The sequence below is a fragment of the Mobula hypostoma genome, chromosome 13 (genome assembly GCF_963921235.1).
Source record: "Mobula hypostoma chromosome 13, sMobHyp1.1, whole genome shotgun sequence".
Taxonomy (NCBI): Eukaryota; Metazoa; Chordata; class Chondrichthyes; order Myliobatiformes; family Myliobatidae; genus Mobula; species Mobula hypostoma.
This window is the reverse complement of record NC_086109.1, coordinates 1,286,501-1,302,044: the sequence shown is the minus strand read 5'-3', so window position 1 is coordinate 1,302,044 and position 15,544 is coordinate 1,286,501. Positions and strand designations below refer to the sequence as shown.

The following is a 15,544-nucleotide window of genomic DNA, read 5'->3' as shown; positions in this document are numbered from 1 at the left end:
TCATCGATGCACTTGCTGATGTAGCTAGTCACTGATGCCGTGTACCCCTCTAAATTGGTAGAGTCGCCATTGGTTGCAGCCTCCCTGAACATGTGCCAGTCAGTGTGCTCAAAGCAGTCTTGAAGAGCAGAGAAGGCTCCCGCTGGCCAGGTTTTCACCTGCTTCTGAACTGGTCTGGAGCGCCTGACGAGCGATCTGTATGCTGGGATTATCATAACAGAGATGTGGTCTGAGTAACCGAGGTGGGAGCAGGGCTCCATCCAGTGCGCGTCGGGGACGTTTGTATCTGTGAGGTAAGCTGAGAAATTGCTGAAATGTCGGCCCCATTTAGACCTGGTCAACTGTCTGATGTACCCTGGTGAACCGCTGCGGGGCACAGATGAAGGGCAGTCTCTCTGTGCCTTCCTGGGTAGCCGACATTGAGGGTATTGGGCTGTGAATCTCCTCTTAATGAAATGTCCATCAGTGTCGGAGCTTTAACACAATAGCCGATTGATGCAGGAACTGATTGCAATGGGCTGACTAGTGTTAGGAATGAGCATAACTGTGCCAGGTTTTGGTAACATAGGAACTCTTTTATAGCTTCTGCGGATGGAGGCCCATTTGGTGATTTTGAAGCCCAACTAATCGACTGAGTTGTAAAAAAGCATTTTTTACTCTTTAGCATAAAGCTGACACCGCGCCCCCCCCCCCCGAACAGGAAAGTACTGCGTCTGTTGCAAGGCCACAATTTATCTGATGGGCTCCGGAGGGATGGAGGGGTGATTGAAGAAGACTGAGATACAATTTTGGGGTGGCAGAGTTTCCTCTGGTCTGGATGGAGTGGATCCATCGATCCTGTGTCACTGGGAGTGTGAGTGTGCGATTAATCATGGATTCATCTCTCTCCTCATATTGCAGAGCCTGGACTGTTGAGAGCGGGTCTCAGAGCTTTAGCTGACGCCTTTAGTGCTGTCAGGCGCTTTCTGGGAAGTCTTTTCAGCTGCAGGAGATAGAAGGAGGTGAGAGGGGAGACGGGATCTGTGGGTCGAGGGGAAAGAAGGTGCAGTTAGACAGAAGGAGGGATCAGTACCGGGCAGGAAAAGGTGGCTGAGGGAGAGGGGAGAGTTGGGCTGGGTGTCAAGGGGGGGTGAAAGGTCGGGGGGGGGAGTGTAAAATAGGGGCAGGTAGGAGAAAGAGGAGAGAATCGGGAAATAGGGACGAGGGTCATGGGATTGGGTGCTGGGAGCAGGGAGGGGTTGGAGAAGATGGGCAGGGGCTGGGGACAGGATTGGCAGGGGTAAAGATGAAGAAGGTTTAGGGGACTGGAGAATGGGAGACAGATTGGGGGATAGCGTAGAGACAGGTGATGGGGAGGAGAGACGGTGGGGAGAGGGGAAAAGGTATGGAAGAACTAGGAAGAAGGTATTGGGGAGGGGGAATAGGTTAAAATGATGGGGGAGTGGGGAAATGGGGGACACAGGGGATGGGGGAGTGGGGAAAGGGGGGGACAGACAGGGGATGGGGAGTGGGGAAAGGGGGGACAGATGGGGATGGGGAGCGAGGAAAGGGGACAGACAGGGGATGGGGGAGTGGGGAAAGGGGGACAGACAGGGGATGGGGGAGCAGGGAAAGGGGGGACAGACAGGGGGTGGGGGAGCAGGGAAAGGGGGGACAGACGGGATGGGGGAGCGAGAAAGGGGGAGAGACAGGGGATGGGGAGCGAGAAAGGGGGAGAGACAGGGGGTGGGGGAGCGGGGAAAGGGGGGACAGACAGGGGGTGGGGGATCGGGGACAGACAGTATGGGGGAGCAGGGAAAGGGGGACAGACAGGGGATGGGGGAGTGGGGAAAGGGGGGAGAGACAGGGGATGGGGGAGTGGGGAAAGGCGGGACAGACAGGGGATGGGGTGTGGGGAAAGGGGGGACAGACAGGGGGATGGGAGGGATCTGGGGAGTGATTGGGGAAAAAGGGAGGGAGGAATGAAAACTTGGGAGAAAGTCTGCCTTTCTGTCATTGAGAAATGTTTGTTGGAGCGGGCAGGTGTGGTGTGACTGACAAACTCTGATCAGTAACACTCCGTGTCCCACAGGAACCTCAGCCTTTAACATTCAGGCAATTAGAACCAATTTCCCCCGCGATCAATAAAGTATGACTATGACTATGACTATGACTTAGAACAACATTGGCGATGACAGAGGGGTGAGCAGGTAGATTGGGAGAGGACCAGCAATCCCATGAGGGACAATCCAGCTCAGAGAACCACTCCACTCCCCTCTATTGAAACAACGAGGACCTCTCCACAGACCCAGTTAGTGGGGAATGGGAAATGGGAAATGGGACACATCCCAGCTGTAGAAGGAGGGATTCGGGAGTGGTTTTCTTTCCCACTGGAAATGCTGTGAGTTTTGACATTCCCATTCCCAGATTTTTGATCCACTGTATCCCACAGAATCTGGCCTCCATTCACTCCTCCCTCCCTCCCTCTCACCTCCTCTTCCTCGCCATACATTCTGACACCCCAATTCTGCAATTCCCCCTCCTGCACCTACACTCCTTCTCCTGCTACATCTGCACTCATCCACCCTCCCCTAAACTCCTCCTACAGCCTCTCTCCTCCTCCCCTATGCCCCCAGTTTTCTTCATCATCCATTCCACTACCTCTCCTCTTCCTCCATTCCACCACCTCCTCTTCCTACCCCTTCTCCCCCATTCCTCCCCTCCTGCTCCTTCATCCTCCTCCCCATTGACTTCCTGCCCCAGTCTCCTCTGTTCTCATCCATCATCTTTCTCCCCATCATCCTCCACCCCCTCATTTTCCTCCCCTCTTCCCCTTTCCTTTCCCACAATTCCACCTTCTCCCATTCCCCTCTTCACTGTCTGTCCCTCCTCCCTTTCTTCACTTGTCTGCCTCATTAACCCCTTCTCCTCGTCCCCTCTTCCTCCCCCTCATTCTCTACCTCCTCATCACTCAACTCCTTTTCTTCCCCTCCCTTCCTTCCTCTCTTCCTGAAACTTCCCCACATCACTCCCCCACAGCCCGCGTTACTCCCCCACAGCCCGCGTTACTCTCCCACACCATTTTACTTCCCAGAGGAAATTTCCAGAGATTGGAGATGAGAGAGGAACTCATGGAAAATCCAGGGAGATACCAGCCGGGTTTCGGACGTGGTGAAGGGTCCTGGGACTCCTCTTCCTGGACTGTGGGGCTGAGTTTCAGATTGTTGATATTTTACACACTTTGGCATACAGAAACCAATTAAAGTTTCACTCAATAGTTAAAGATTACTTTTTTTTTTACTTTGTAGCTGTGTCCTGCAATCATTGGCACTCACCTCCAAGCTGAAGCGACTGTGGACTCACTCTCAGGGACACAGCTGTTATATTCTGTGTATTATTTGCTTATTTTTTCACCGTTTGCATGATTTCTTTTTTTTAAACAAATTGGGTTTTTGATGGTCTTTGTTTTGTGGGTTTTTTAAGTGGGTTTCTTTGTTTCACGGCTGCCTACTGGCAGACAAATCTGAAGGTTGTATACAGTATACATATGTTTATAATGCTCTGGTTCATGTCTTTACTGTGATGCTGCAGGTATTTCATTTAGCCGCTCTGTAAGGACAGTTTGTTCTGCTTTCAGCCTGTTTGGGTTATTGTTGAAGATAAGGGACGATGAGGATTGTGTGCTGTCCAATTAGGATAGGGGAACTGGATGGGGGGAGGGTTTTTTGGTGAGGGGCATTAAGGTTGGGCTTGGGGCTGTTGTTTGGCAGGAGGTGAAGAGAGCAGATGCTGGAGAGAAGAGGTCGTAGGGTTTGACTGGGTGCAGGACCATGATTTGTCGAAGCCAGGTGCCAAAATTGATGGAGGATCGATGAATATCAGTGAAATGTTGACCTCTAACTTGTGCACGTTGGACTGTTTAATTAAAATGGGCCCTTTTCTTTCCTAACCCTCGAGTTAAGATTCATAAATATAATTCCTTTAATCTCATGCTGTGTGCTGTCTATTATTTCATGGCACTAATTTATAACAGGATAGCAAAGGACACAGCATCCACCCAAACGGGGGGTTTTGGGGTGGGAGCGAGCCGTCCCAATCTCCCAGGTTTGTCTTCCCCAGCCTTACACAGCCAAGGAAACTGGGGATTTCACGTACTTTGATAGGAAATATGCTTTGAACTTTGTACAGTACTTGAAAACATCAAGTGATACAGTGACATTCATAATTTGCGTCAATGACTAACACTGCCTGAGGATGTGCTGGGGGCAGCCCGCAAGTATCGCCATGCTGCTTTTCGACAGCATGAAACCCCTAAGCTGTTTGTCTTTGGGTGTGGGAGGAAACACACACGAGAACATTAAGGGAGTGGCGGATGTGAATCCCGGCATTGTAAACTGTTACACTCCCTGCTACACGTCCGTGCTGCCCTCTGCACCACAGTTGCCACTCCCAGTCTGAGAGCCTATTGACAGAGTGTTTGACATTAATGTGGGCACGTTACTCAGCTGTGCACTGTCACACATCAAGCGTCTCAGGCAGCATCTGTGGAGAGAGACAAAGTATTAACGTTTCAGGTTCCACACCCTTCGACTGAATCTCTTCGCACACGCTGACTGACGAGCCTCGGGCTTCCAGTGTTTCCTGCCTTAGCTTCAGATTTCCAGCTCAATCAATTGCTTGATATTTACTGACCGAGTCTGTCAGTTTTATAATAAAAATTCGAAATCGGCCTTGTCTCAAACTATTGTGTTGTTGGACAAATGTGGAGCTGGAGGGGATTACAGAGATAGGGAGGAGTGTAGGGACTGGAGGGGGTTGCAGAGACAGGGAGGGGTGTAGGGGTCAGAGGGTGTTACAGAGACAGGGAGGGGTGTAGAGGTCAGAGGGGGTTACAGAGACAGGGAGGGGTGTAGGGGCCGGAGGGGGTTACAGAGACAGGGAGGGGTGTAGGGACCGCAGGGGGTTACAGAGACAGGGAGGAGTGTAGGGGTCAGAGGGGATTACAGAGACAGGGAGGGGTGTAGGGGCTGGAAGGAGTTACAGAGACAGGGAGGGGTGTAGGGGCCGGAAGGGGTTACAGAGACAGGGAGGGGTGTAGGGGATGGAGGGGGTTACAGAGACAGGGAAGGGTGTAGGGGCCAGAGGGGGTTACAGAGACAGGGAGGAGTGTAGGGGTCAGAGGGGATTACAGAGACAGGGAGGGGTGTAGGGGCTGGAAGGAGTTACAGAGACAGGGAGGGGTGTAGGGGCCGGAAGGGGTTACAGAGACAGGGAGGGGTGTAGGGGATGGAGGGGGTTACAGAGACAGGGAAGGGTGTAGGGGCCAGAGGGGGTTACAGAGACAGGGAGGGGTGTAGGGGCCATAGGGGGTTACAGAGACAGGGAGGGGTGCAGGGACTGGAGGGGTTACAGAGACAGGGAGGGGTGTAGGGATCAGAGGGGGTTACAGAGACAGGGAGGGGTGTAGGGGTCAGAGGGGGTTGCAGAGACAGGGAGGGGTGTAGGGGTCAGAGGGGATTACAGAGACTTTGAGGGGTGTAGGGATCAGAGGGGGTTACAGAGACAGGGAGGGGTGTAGGGGTCAGAGGGGGTTACAGAGACAGGGAGGGGTGTAGGGGTCAGAGGGGATTACAGAGACAGGGAGGGGTGTAGGGGCCGGAAGGGGTTACAGAGACAGGGAGGGGTGCAGGGACTGGAGGGGGTTACAGAGACAGGGAGGGGTGCAGGGACTGGAGGGGGTTACAGAGACAGGGAGGGGTGTAGAGATCAGAGTGGGTTACAGAGACAGGGAGGGTTGTAGGGGCCGGTGGGGGTTACAGAGACAGGGAGGGGTATGGGGGCCAGAGTGGGTTACAGAGACAGGGAGGGGTGAAGGGGCCAGAAGGGGTTACAGAGACAGGGAGGGGTATGGGGGCCAGAGTGGGTTACAGAGACAGGGAGGGGTGTAGGGGCCGGAGGGGGTGCCAATCTCGCACGGTGAAGCAGATACGGACAGAGTACAGAGAAGATAGTCAGAGGACAGAGCCGGTGGGACCTGGTCAAATGGATGGTTTGCACCTGAACTGGAGCGGGACAATACCTTTGCAGAAAGGTTTGCTGCTGCATTTCTGGGACATTCGGACTAGAATCGCAGAGTTTGGGAACCAAAGGGCCAAGTCAGCGGTGAAGTAGTTATGAGTTGTAAACACAAAATAATCTGCAGATGCTGGGGTCAAAGCAACACTCACAACACGCTGGAGGAACTCAGCAGGTCAGGCAGCATCCGTGGAAACGATCAGTCAACGTTTCAGGCCGGAACCCTTCGTCAGGACTGAAGAGGGAAGGGGCAGAGGCCCTATAAAGAAGGTGGGGGAGGGTGGGAAGGAGAAGGCTGGTAGGTTCCAGGTGAAAAACCAGTAAGGGGAAAGATAAAGGGGTGGGGGAGGGGAGGCAGGGAGGTGACAGGCAGGAAAGGTGAAGAAGGAATAGGGGGAAACACAATGGGTAGTAGAAGAAGGCAGAACCATGAGGGAGGTGATAGGCAGCTGGGGGAGGGTGCAGAGTGAAATAGGGATTAGGGAAGGGAGGGGGAGGGAATTACCGGAAGTTGGAGAATTCTATGTTCATAGCAAGGGGCTGGAGACTACCTAGATGGTATATGAGGTGTTGCTCCTCCAACCTGAGTTTAGCCTCATCATGGCAGTAGAGGAGGCCATGCATGGACATATCTGAATTGGAGTGGGAAGCAGGGGTGGGGACAGGAGCAGACTGACAGCCAGGGGAAAACACACAAAAATACAGAGTTCAGCTGGAGGTACTGTCAATAACACCCCCTGCCCCCGCCACGGATGCCTCCTGGTATCACAGCAAGTAGAGCTGGGTGCTGGCGATGAAAGACCCTGACGAGGGAGGAGTCCAGGATGTTATGAGCGGGAACCCAGCACCTCTCCTCAGGACCGTAGCCCTTCCAGTCCACAAGGTACTGGAGACCATGGCGATGAACGTCCAGCAGTCAACGCATCATGAAGGCCTCTGACCCATCGATGAACCATGGCGGGTGGTTTGGAGACGGGACACAGGGGGTGGCTCATGAAAGGCTTGATGCAGGACACATGGAAGGTGGGATGAATGCAGTGGAGAGTGGAGGGGAATTTGAGATGGGTGGCACCAGGGCTGATGACTTCAGCAGTGGGAAAGGGGCCGATGAAGCAGGGGGTGAGCTTGCAGGAATCCACCTGGAGGGGCAGGTCTCGGGTTGAAAGCCACACACACTGTCCCTCATGGTAACGTGGGGTCTTGCAGCGATGGCGGTCAGCTTGACGCTTGATCCTGGCAGGGGCACGGAGAAGGGCAGAGCAAGTGTGCCTCCATGTCCACAGACAACAGCGGATGAATGCCTTGGCAGATGGAACGCCAACCTCCTCCTCCTGGGCAGGAAACAGTGGAGGTTGGTAGCCAAGGCAGCACTCGAAGGGGGACAGACCAGTGGATGAGGACGGATGAGAGTTTATGGCGTACTTGGCCCAGGGTAGCTGCTGACTCCACACGAAGGGGTTCTGCGAGTCCAGACACCACAATAGTCTTCAACTGTTGGTTGGCCCACTCGGTCTAGCCATTGTTCTGTGGGTAGAATCCTGAAGACAGATTCAGAGGCACCCAGAAGATTACAGAATGCCCTCCAGGATGTGAATTGACAGCCCCTGTCTGACACAACATCAACACGTAAACTATGTAATTTTAATTTTAAAACACACAGTACTAGTAATTGGGCTGTTTCTTTGACAGAGGGGAGTTTAGGTGAAGGAATGAAGTGTACAGACTTGGAGAAACGATCAGGTACGGTGAGAATGGTGCAAGCTGCTCGACAGAGCGAGGCAGCCCCTAGTCAATGCTCTACTAACCGTGTTTATGTTCCCAGCTCTGTCCACTCATAAGTGTTGTAGTGGGGCCATTCTTCCCATTTGAGAGATTTGAGTCTTTAGGTGAGCTGATACCGTCAATCTTCTCGTTGTCCTCCAAAATCCTTTAAAAGTCACCAACTGTGATCACAACAAAGGGGACCGTTTTTCTGTGGTGGAGCTATCAACCCAGGCAAGGGTGGACACATGGACAACTCCCCACCAGTCAATCCCTTTTCTCACTGCAAGCGCCACTGATCGATCCTCCTAAAACCCACTCTTTCTGTGGGGACAACAAAGCTCATTCAGTGTCCAAAACATATGCCTGAGGTCTGTATCATCTGACCTCCCATTTATCTCACTGTACTGGATACCAACTGTCATTCAAATTACTCCTCCTTCCTTTGTCTGTGTAAGAAATGTACAAGCAGGCAAATGTCCTTGGAAGTATAAACACGCTGCCGAAAAATCATAACATTGATTGTCATCAAATAACACTGCCCTCGGTCACCATAGCAACTTACAAGCTCCAAACTCAGCAGAAATCCAAAAGTTACTCCCAGTGTCTTAAAGTGACAGTCCAAAAGTTAATCTTTCTCTCTTTCCAAAACAACATGTTGGTGTTAAATACTTCTCTCTCTCTTTTCAAAAACACAGTTCCAAGGGTAATCCAGGACCCCATCACACCCGCTTCCTTCAGAGAAAAAAAAGTTGTTTTGATGAATGCGAAATTTTTTTTTGTCTAAATGTAAATTACAGAGTTCGAAACAATACATGTATGATCATCAGATGACAGAGCAAAATGTGTACAATTTCCAACTTAACATCAGGATAAACAGTCAGCTATAATATTGTCAATATCTTTCACATTTGATTTTTAAGTCACATTCTTGCAAGATCAGACTCCTATTAACAAGCTTCTATTCTTATCCTTCATCTTAGTTAGAAACACCGACAGATTATGATCAGTGTAAACCACAAGTGGTCTCTGGGCAACAGAAAGAGTTTGAGGTCTCTGAACATAGACCTCAAAATGTTGTAAGGCCAGAATAAGTGCTAATAATTCCTTTTCAACAGTTGAAAAATTTTTCTGGTGTACATTAAAGTTCTTTGAGAAATAAGTTACTGGATGTTCAATGTCATTCACACCCTTCTGTAACAATACCGCCCCAGCAGCTTCGTCACTATCGCCTGTTGTTATAGAAAATGGCTTTGAAAAATCAGGTGCTTTGAGCACAGGATGATAACACAGGATGGTTTCCAGATGTTCAAATGCCTCCTGGCAAAGGTCATTCCATACAAATCTTTCACATTTCCCCAGGAGTTTTGTTAGGGGGAGAGCGATGTCAGCCAAGTTCCTACAAACTTTATGATAATACCCAACCATTCCCAAAAACCTTCTCAAAGCTTTCTTGCCGGTCGGAACAGGAACCTCAGCAATAGTTTGAACCTTGGCCTGTATGGGAGCCGGTTGGCCCTGGCCTGCCACATGGCCAAGGTAAATAACTGTGGCGTGGCCAAATGCACTTTTAGTGAGGTTCACAGTAAGATTGGCCTTGGAAAGTCTGTCAAACGGTTTTTCTACCACTGCAATATGCTCTTCCCACGTGTCATTCCAGACCACTAAATCATCGTTACAAGCCCCTGTGTTTTCTCAACCTCTAATCACAGAATTGATCATTCTTTGAAATGTCCCTGGAGCAGTTTTCATCCCGAAGTGTAAAACATTTTATTCATACGGTCTAGACAGTATCACAAATGCTGATATCTCTTTAGCCCTCTCTGTTGAAGGAATACCCCAGTATCCTTTTAACAACTCAATCTTTATAGGGTATTTAGCCTACCCCACTTTATCAATACAGTCATCCATTCTCTTTCCTGGTTCTCCCTTGTTTCTAATTTCTTCTTCAACCAATTTACTTTTCTCAAAGTTCACTCTGTGAAGATGCTGTTTCATAGGCTGGGCTGAATTTATAATGACCTGATGCACTGCACCTGCACACCATTTCAAAATGTCGGAAAATAAATCTCCATGCTTGCCAATTTGTTCTTTCACTTGTTTTTTGCGGTGTAGGGACTAACTGATGGACCTTATCAGTAATATTTTTCAAAACAATGGAATTCTGACATCTTGGTGAGACTAGATTCAGTGGGTAAACATGTTTTTTCATCCCATTATCAGATTCCACGACTCCATTTTGTTCCAGCACAATTCTCCCAGGTGCCATTCTAATGAACATGTGTTTTATTTTAATTCAACCATTCTGTAAACTTTCCTTTGCAAGGTCACAAATCTTATTAAATCCTTTCCAGAGTTCTAAAACATAATTAAGCACACTGACACATGTTTCCATATCAGACCATAGTCCTCCGAGTAGGGTCAAACGTCCTTTTGGCCTGTAACTGAATACAGGTTCCAACAAACTACCCTCCAATGGCTTTTGAATCGAATCTCCAACAATAAATAAGAGGAGTGGAACCCCCTCAGCCCAATTTTTCACACCACACGTTTTAATCATGGTCTTTAGAGTGGAGTTGAACCATTCCAAGGCTCCCTTGGACTCTGTGTGATATGCAGATGACACCATGTGCTTAGCTTCCAATTCTCTATCTATCCCCTGGAATGTTCTCAAAGTAAAGTTACTGCCCTGAACAAATTGAATTTCTTTGGGCAGACATACCAGTGTGACAAACTTACTGAATGACTTCACCACAGACTTGACCCTAAGGTTTTCAAAAGACATGGCTTCAGGGAACTAGACTCAGCACACACAATTGTTAACACATACTGATAACCAGCTGCAGTCTTTGGTAATGGGCCTACACAATCCGCTAGGACTGTAGAAAAAGGTTCACCAAAAGCAGGTATCGGTTTAAGATGTGTTACCTGAAGAACCTGATTAGATTTCCCCTCAACTTGACAGGTATGGCAAGTCCTGTAAAAATTCACTTCATCCTTTCCTAAACTAGGCCAGTAAAATTCCTTCATAATCCTGTTCACTGTCTTCCTCGCTCCATAATGTCAACCTAAAGGCATACTGTGAGCCATGTTTAAAATTTCAGCCCTGTAAACTTTTGGAACCACCATGTAATGTTCAATAACCCAATCCACACTTGCAAGCACAGTGGCTGGTCGCCACTTCCTCATTAACACCCCATTTTAAAGGTAATATCCCATTGACTCTCTCTGAACCTCCTCTCCTGTGAGAGCTATCTCCTTTAAAGCCACCATTTCAGAATCTCGCTTCTGTTCCTCTATAAATTCCTTATTCAATAACGACAAACTTTCCCTATACACCTTACTCTCATCAGCATTACTACCCTCTAAGTCCTGCAAAAATCTGGAAGGTAGAAAAGTCTGTGACACATCATAATTTAAACCTCTGGTTTTCCCTTCATAGGCCCTAACAGGCTGCCTAACCATACTTTGATTATCTGTGCATGTGGAATAAACATCAGTCTTTCTGTGTGAATTCTCAGCAGCGACTTTGCTCATCAATTGAACAGCTATATCAACCTCATCTTGGAGAGGTGTCAACATTCCTCCATTGTTTACTAAACTTAGCACCATCACCAGGCTTATGAGAACCATGTATACATTGTGGAAGAGACCAAACAATCCCTCCATCTGATTGCGACCTTCACTTTGACTTGATCCATAACAACTTCCACCCCAAAACCATAATAAATCTCCTTCTTCACAACAGCATAACCTTGCAGGTGTGTACCTCCAAATGTCCAAACAAAATTCAACAGAGTAGCACATCCTTTCTCAGCAGGCCTTCATCCTGCAAGCAGGGTCAAAGGTCGTGCAACCAATCAAACCTTTTCCAGCACTTTATCCAAAAGTCCAGGGACAGCACTTTTCCCATTATTCTCAGTAACACTCACCTCACCAATTTTCACCTCATCACTAACTTTTAAAACACTGTCTAATACAAGTCACTGAGAATCCTCACATTCCACTGGTGTCAAAGTTAACCCCTTATTCACTGAACCAAGATCATCTGACACAAAAAACTGCATTCCTTTTCTACTAAGTCAGACACCTCAGACTTTAACTGAGCTTCAACACAAGGTTCAGAACCCTGTGAATTCACAGGTACTTCAACAACCTGAACACAGGCAACTGGGACAGCTGCCTCTTCTGGGCTGTCATCACTTGTCCCAGTTTCAAATTTAAGCTCACCCCGAACCTCCCAGCTATTCTCTAGGTAACTTTCATCTAGAGTAAACTCAACCTTGTGGGCTAAAACCTCTTCATCTGCTTCCTTAACAGGGTGGCGGCATCCTCTGTATCCAGGTATGCCCTTACATCATCAGGAGCACAACTTTTAAATTCATCACACAAAACAAACCCTTCCGAGCTGTAAAAATCATCAGGGTCCGACACTAAACCTCTCAGTTACCACATGTTCCCTTTAAACTGTCTCTGTCTTTCTGCTTCTCTAGCCTCACGGATCCTCCGCTCTTCTGCTTCATCAGCCTCGAGCTGTTTTAATTGCAATTTCAATTTCCACTGAACCTCAGCATGTACCTTACCTTCAGCAAACAACTCTAACGCCTCCTCATCAAATGTTCCCTTATCTATAAAATGCTGGGGTGTTATCGTCTGTATCTGGGCTCTCCTCATTATAGTGTCACCTCTAGTCTAACTTTTGATCAATTCCCAACAGCACAACCCTCGTAGCATCATCCAACGCTTCCGGAACTGGTTCCAACATAACCTCCTCAACACTAACATCCATTTCTGCTGTATTTCCACACAACCAAATCAAAAGGGATTTTCCCCCAATCAATTCAAACCAGTCTCCCACAATTTGTTCATATCACGGACACAGGCCCCAATTTTATCACGTACCCCATGATGGGTTAAAGAACCAGCAGAGATAGAAAACACTTTGGAGTCCAATATTGCTATAAACTAATAATATTTATTAGTAACTACACAATACAGTAATATAAATGTAGATACATCAAACAGGTTAGCAATAATTATATATACAAGTAAGTGTGGAAAAATATATGAAAAACCAAGCTTCTTCAAGTCTAGGGATAAATAGATAGTCTTACGATGATGAGTAAAGTTCAGTTCAGTTCTTGGTGTTGAGTTGAGTAGTGATAGAGAGAAAGAGGGGGAGAGATTTGAGTCTTCAGGTGAGCTGACGCAGTCGATCTTCTCGTTGTCCTCCAAAATCCTTTAAAAGTCACTGACTCTGATCACAACAAAGGGGACCATTTTTGTGGTGGAGCTATCAACCCAGGCAAGGGTGGACACATGGACAGCTCCCCACCAGTCAATCCCTTTTCTCACTGCAAGAGCCACTGATCGATCCTCCAAAAACCCACTCTTTCTGTGGGCATAACAATGCTCATTCAGTGTCCAAAACATGTGTCTGAGGTCTATATCATCTGACCTCCTATTTATCTCACCATACTGAGTACGAACTGTCATTCAAATAACTCCTCCTTCCTTTGTCTGTGTAAGAAATGTACAAGCAGGCAAATGTCCTTGGAAGTATAAACACGCTGCCGAAAAATCATAACATTGATTGTCCATCAAATAACACTGCCCTCGGTCACCATAGCAACTTACGAGCTCCAAACTCAACAGAAATCCAAAAGTTACTCCCAGTGTCTTAAAGTGACAGTCCAAAAGTTAGTTTTCGTCTCTCTCTCTCTTTTTCCAAAACAACATGTCAGTGTTAAATACCTCTCCCTCCCTCTTTTCGAAAGCAGTTCATAGGGGTAATCCAGGACCCCATCATAGGCATTCCGGAGAGCAAGTTTGGTGAAAATTGAAGCTCCTTGCAGTAGTTCAAATGTTGAGGTCATGAGTGGAAGAGGGAAACGGTTCTTTAACAGTGACTTCATTCAGTCCCCGGTAATCAATGCATGGATGCAAGGAGCTGTCCTTCTTTTCAACAAAGAACAAACCGGCACCAGCAGGGGAGGAAGACGGCCGGATGATGCCTGCAGCCAGAGACTCTTGAATGTACTTATTCATGGCTTCTGTTTCAGGTACAGACAGGGAATACAGGCAACCCCTTAAAGGAGATGTGCCAGGCAAGAGGTCAATGACACAATCATATGGACGATGAGGTGGCAGGGAAGTGGCCTGGGACTTGCTGAACACAGCCTTGAGGTTTATGTATTCAGGAAGGATGGCACTAAGGTCTTGATTTCCTTGGGGGGATCTGGGCTTGGGCCCGCCGGCTGGTAGCATAGTGGCATCAGCACCAGACTTCAGAGCGAAGGCTCCCGAGTTCAAATCCAGTCAGCTCCTGGGTTGAGCGTCGAGCTAGCAACTCGACCTCATAAAAATAAGAAAGTCTACTCAAAACAACGCCATCAAGACAGCATCCCGATGACTCCACTCGGAGTTAAGGTCTTTCTTTTTCTTCTCCTTCTGGGCTTGGAGACAAGGGAATCGGAGCATGGCGGAAGCAGCGGGAGTGACAGAATGAGCTCCAGCCTACAAACTTGTGGCTGAGCCAGTCAATGTGGGGATTGTGTCTGACTAACCAGGGATGGTCCAGGACAATGGGAGCTTGAAGAGAGTCAATAACATAAAGGGTTAACTGTTCATGATGGTTGCTGAATAAACTGAGACTCACATGGGGTGATGTTAGCCAGTCTTTGACCATTCAAGGTGTTGGGCATTAATGGTGACTTGAGAGCAGATGTGGGTAGTCCCCACTGGGCAGCCAAGTTGGAATCGATAAAACACCCCTCCGCACCGGAATCAACCAAGACAAAGTCTGCTCGCCAGTGGACGCCCCACTCCGGAGGAGGAGATATGACAGTGAGTGGTATCAAGGAGGCCGGAAAAAGGATCACACCCACCTGAATAATTTTCTGGAGGCGGCAGATGGGGCTCTTGGACAGGAGGAGCATGTGAGGACATAGAGGGCAGGGCAGAAGATGCAGTCGCAGAATGTTGATGGGTGCTCTGGGACAGCTGGAGTGACTGAGTCTGGGCCACAAGATTGGCAGAAAGTGACTCCACTGCCCTGAACACGGAGTCCAGCTGGTTCTGGTGTCTCCCCAGCATCACTACCTGTTGTTCCAGGCAGCTGTCAGACGATCAGGGTCTGTTGGATCCATTCTGGCCAGATTGTACTGTCAGGACACTGGAGCAGGGATCCAATTGCAGACTCAATGATATTAATTGAGTAACAAATCCCAAGGTGCAAACAAAGTCACATCAAAGTTCAGACAGAGATCAAAACATCCACAGAAATCCAAAAATCAGAATCAAGAAACAGGCAGAGGCGATATTCAGACAGACAGAGTCCAGATACCAATTCTGGAAAGCCTCAGGAAACTTCACTGGTACAATCTGGCCATAAACAGGTGAAAACACAAGACTGAAATACACTGAGCAATAAACAGAGAGGCAGATGATAGGTGGAGCACAATGAGACACGTTCCATCAAGACAGGTAATAATGAGAAACAGGTGAGAGACGGAGTACTCAGTAATACAGGGGCCGGAGTAGAGCAGGAGCAGGGACAGGAGCACATAGCAATACAAAACCACAGACTGACAGCTAGGGGGAAACACACAGAAAGACAGAGTTCAACTGGAGGTACTGACAACTTTGTAGGTGGGAGGCCATCAAAAGTGAAATATTGAGAGTACAGAATCTAAATGTTCCTGTTGGAATAATGGCAGGGCTACCAGGT

At 48.4% G+C, this 15,544-nt stretch overlaps 1 protein-coding gene across 1 annotated transcript in view; it reads left to right on the top strand.

Moving 5' to 3' along the window:
- The window catches only part of LOC134355867 (uncharacterized), a 37,239-nt gene extending 32,537 nt beyond the window's left edge, over positions 1–4,702 (top strand). The window contains exons 6-7 of the mRNA XM_063066371.1: positions 901–1,001; positions 3,288–4,702. Of these exons, the coding sequence (XP_062922441.1) occupies positions 901–995 (95 nt within the window). The 3' untranslated portion in view covers positions 996–1,001; positions 3,288–4,702. The remainder of the gene's footprint in view (positions 1–900; positions 1,002–3,287) is intronic.
- Positions 4,703–15,544: the final 10,842 nt, after the last annotated feature.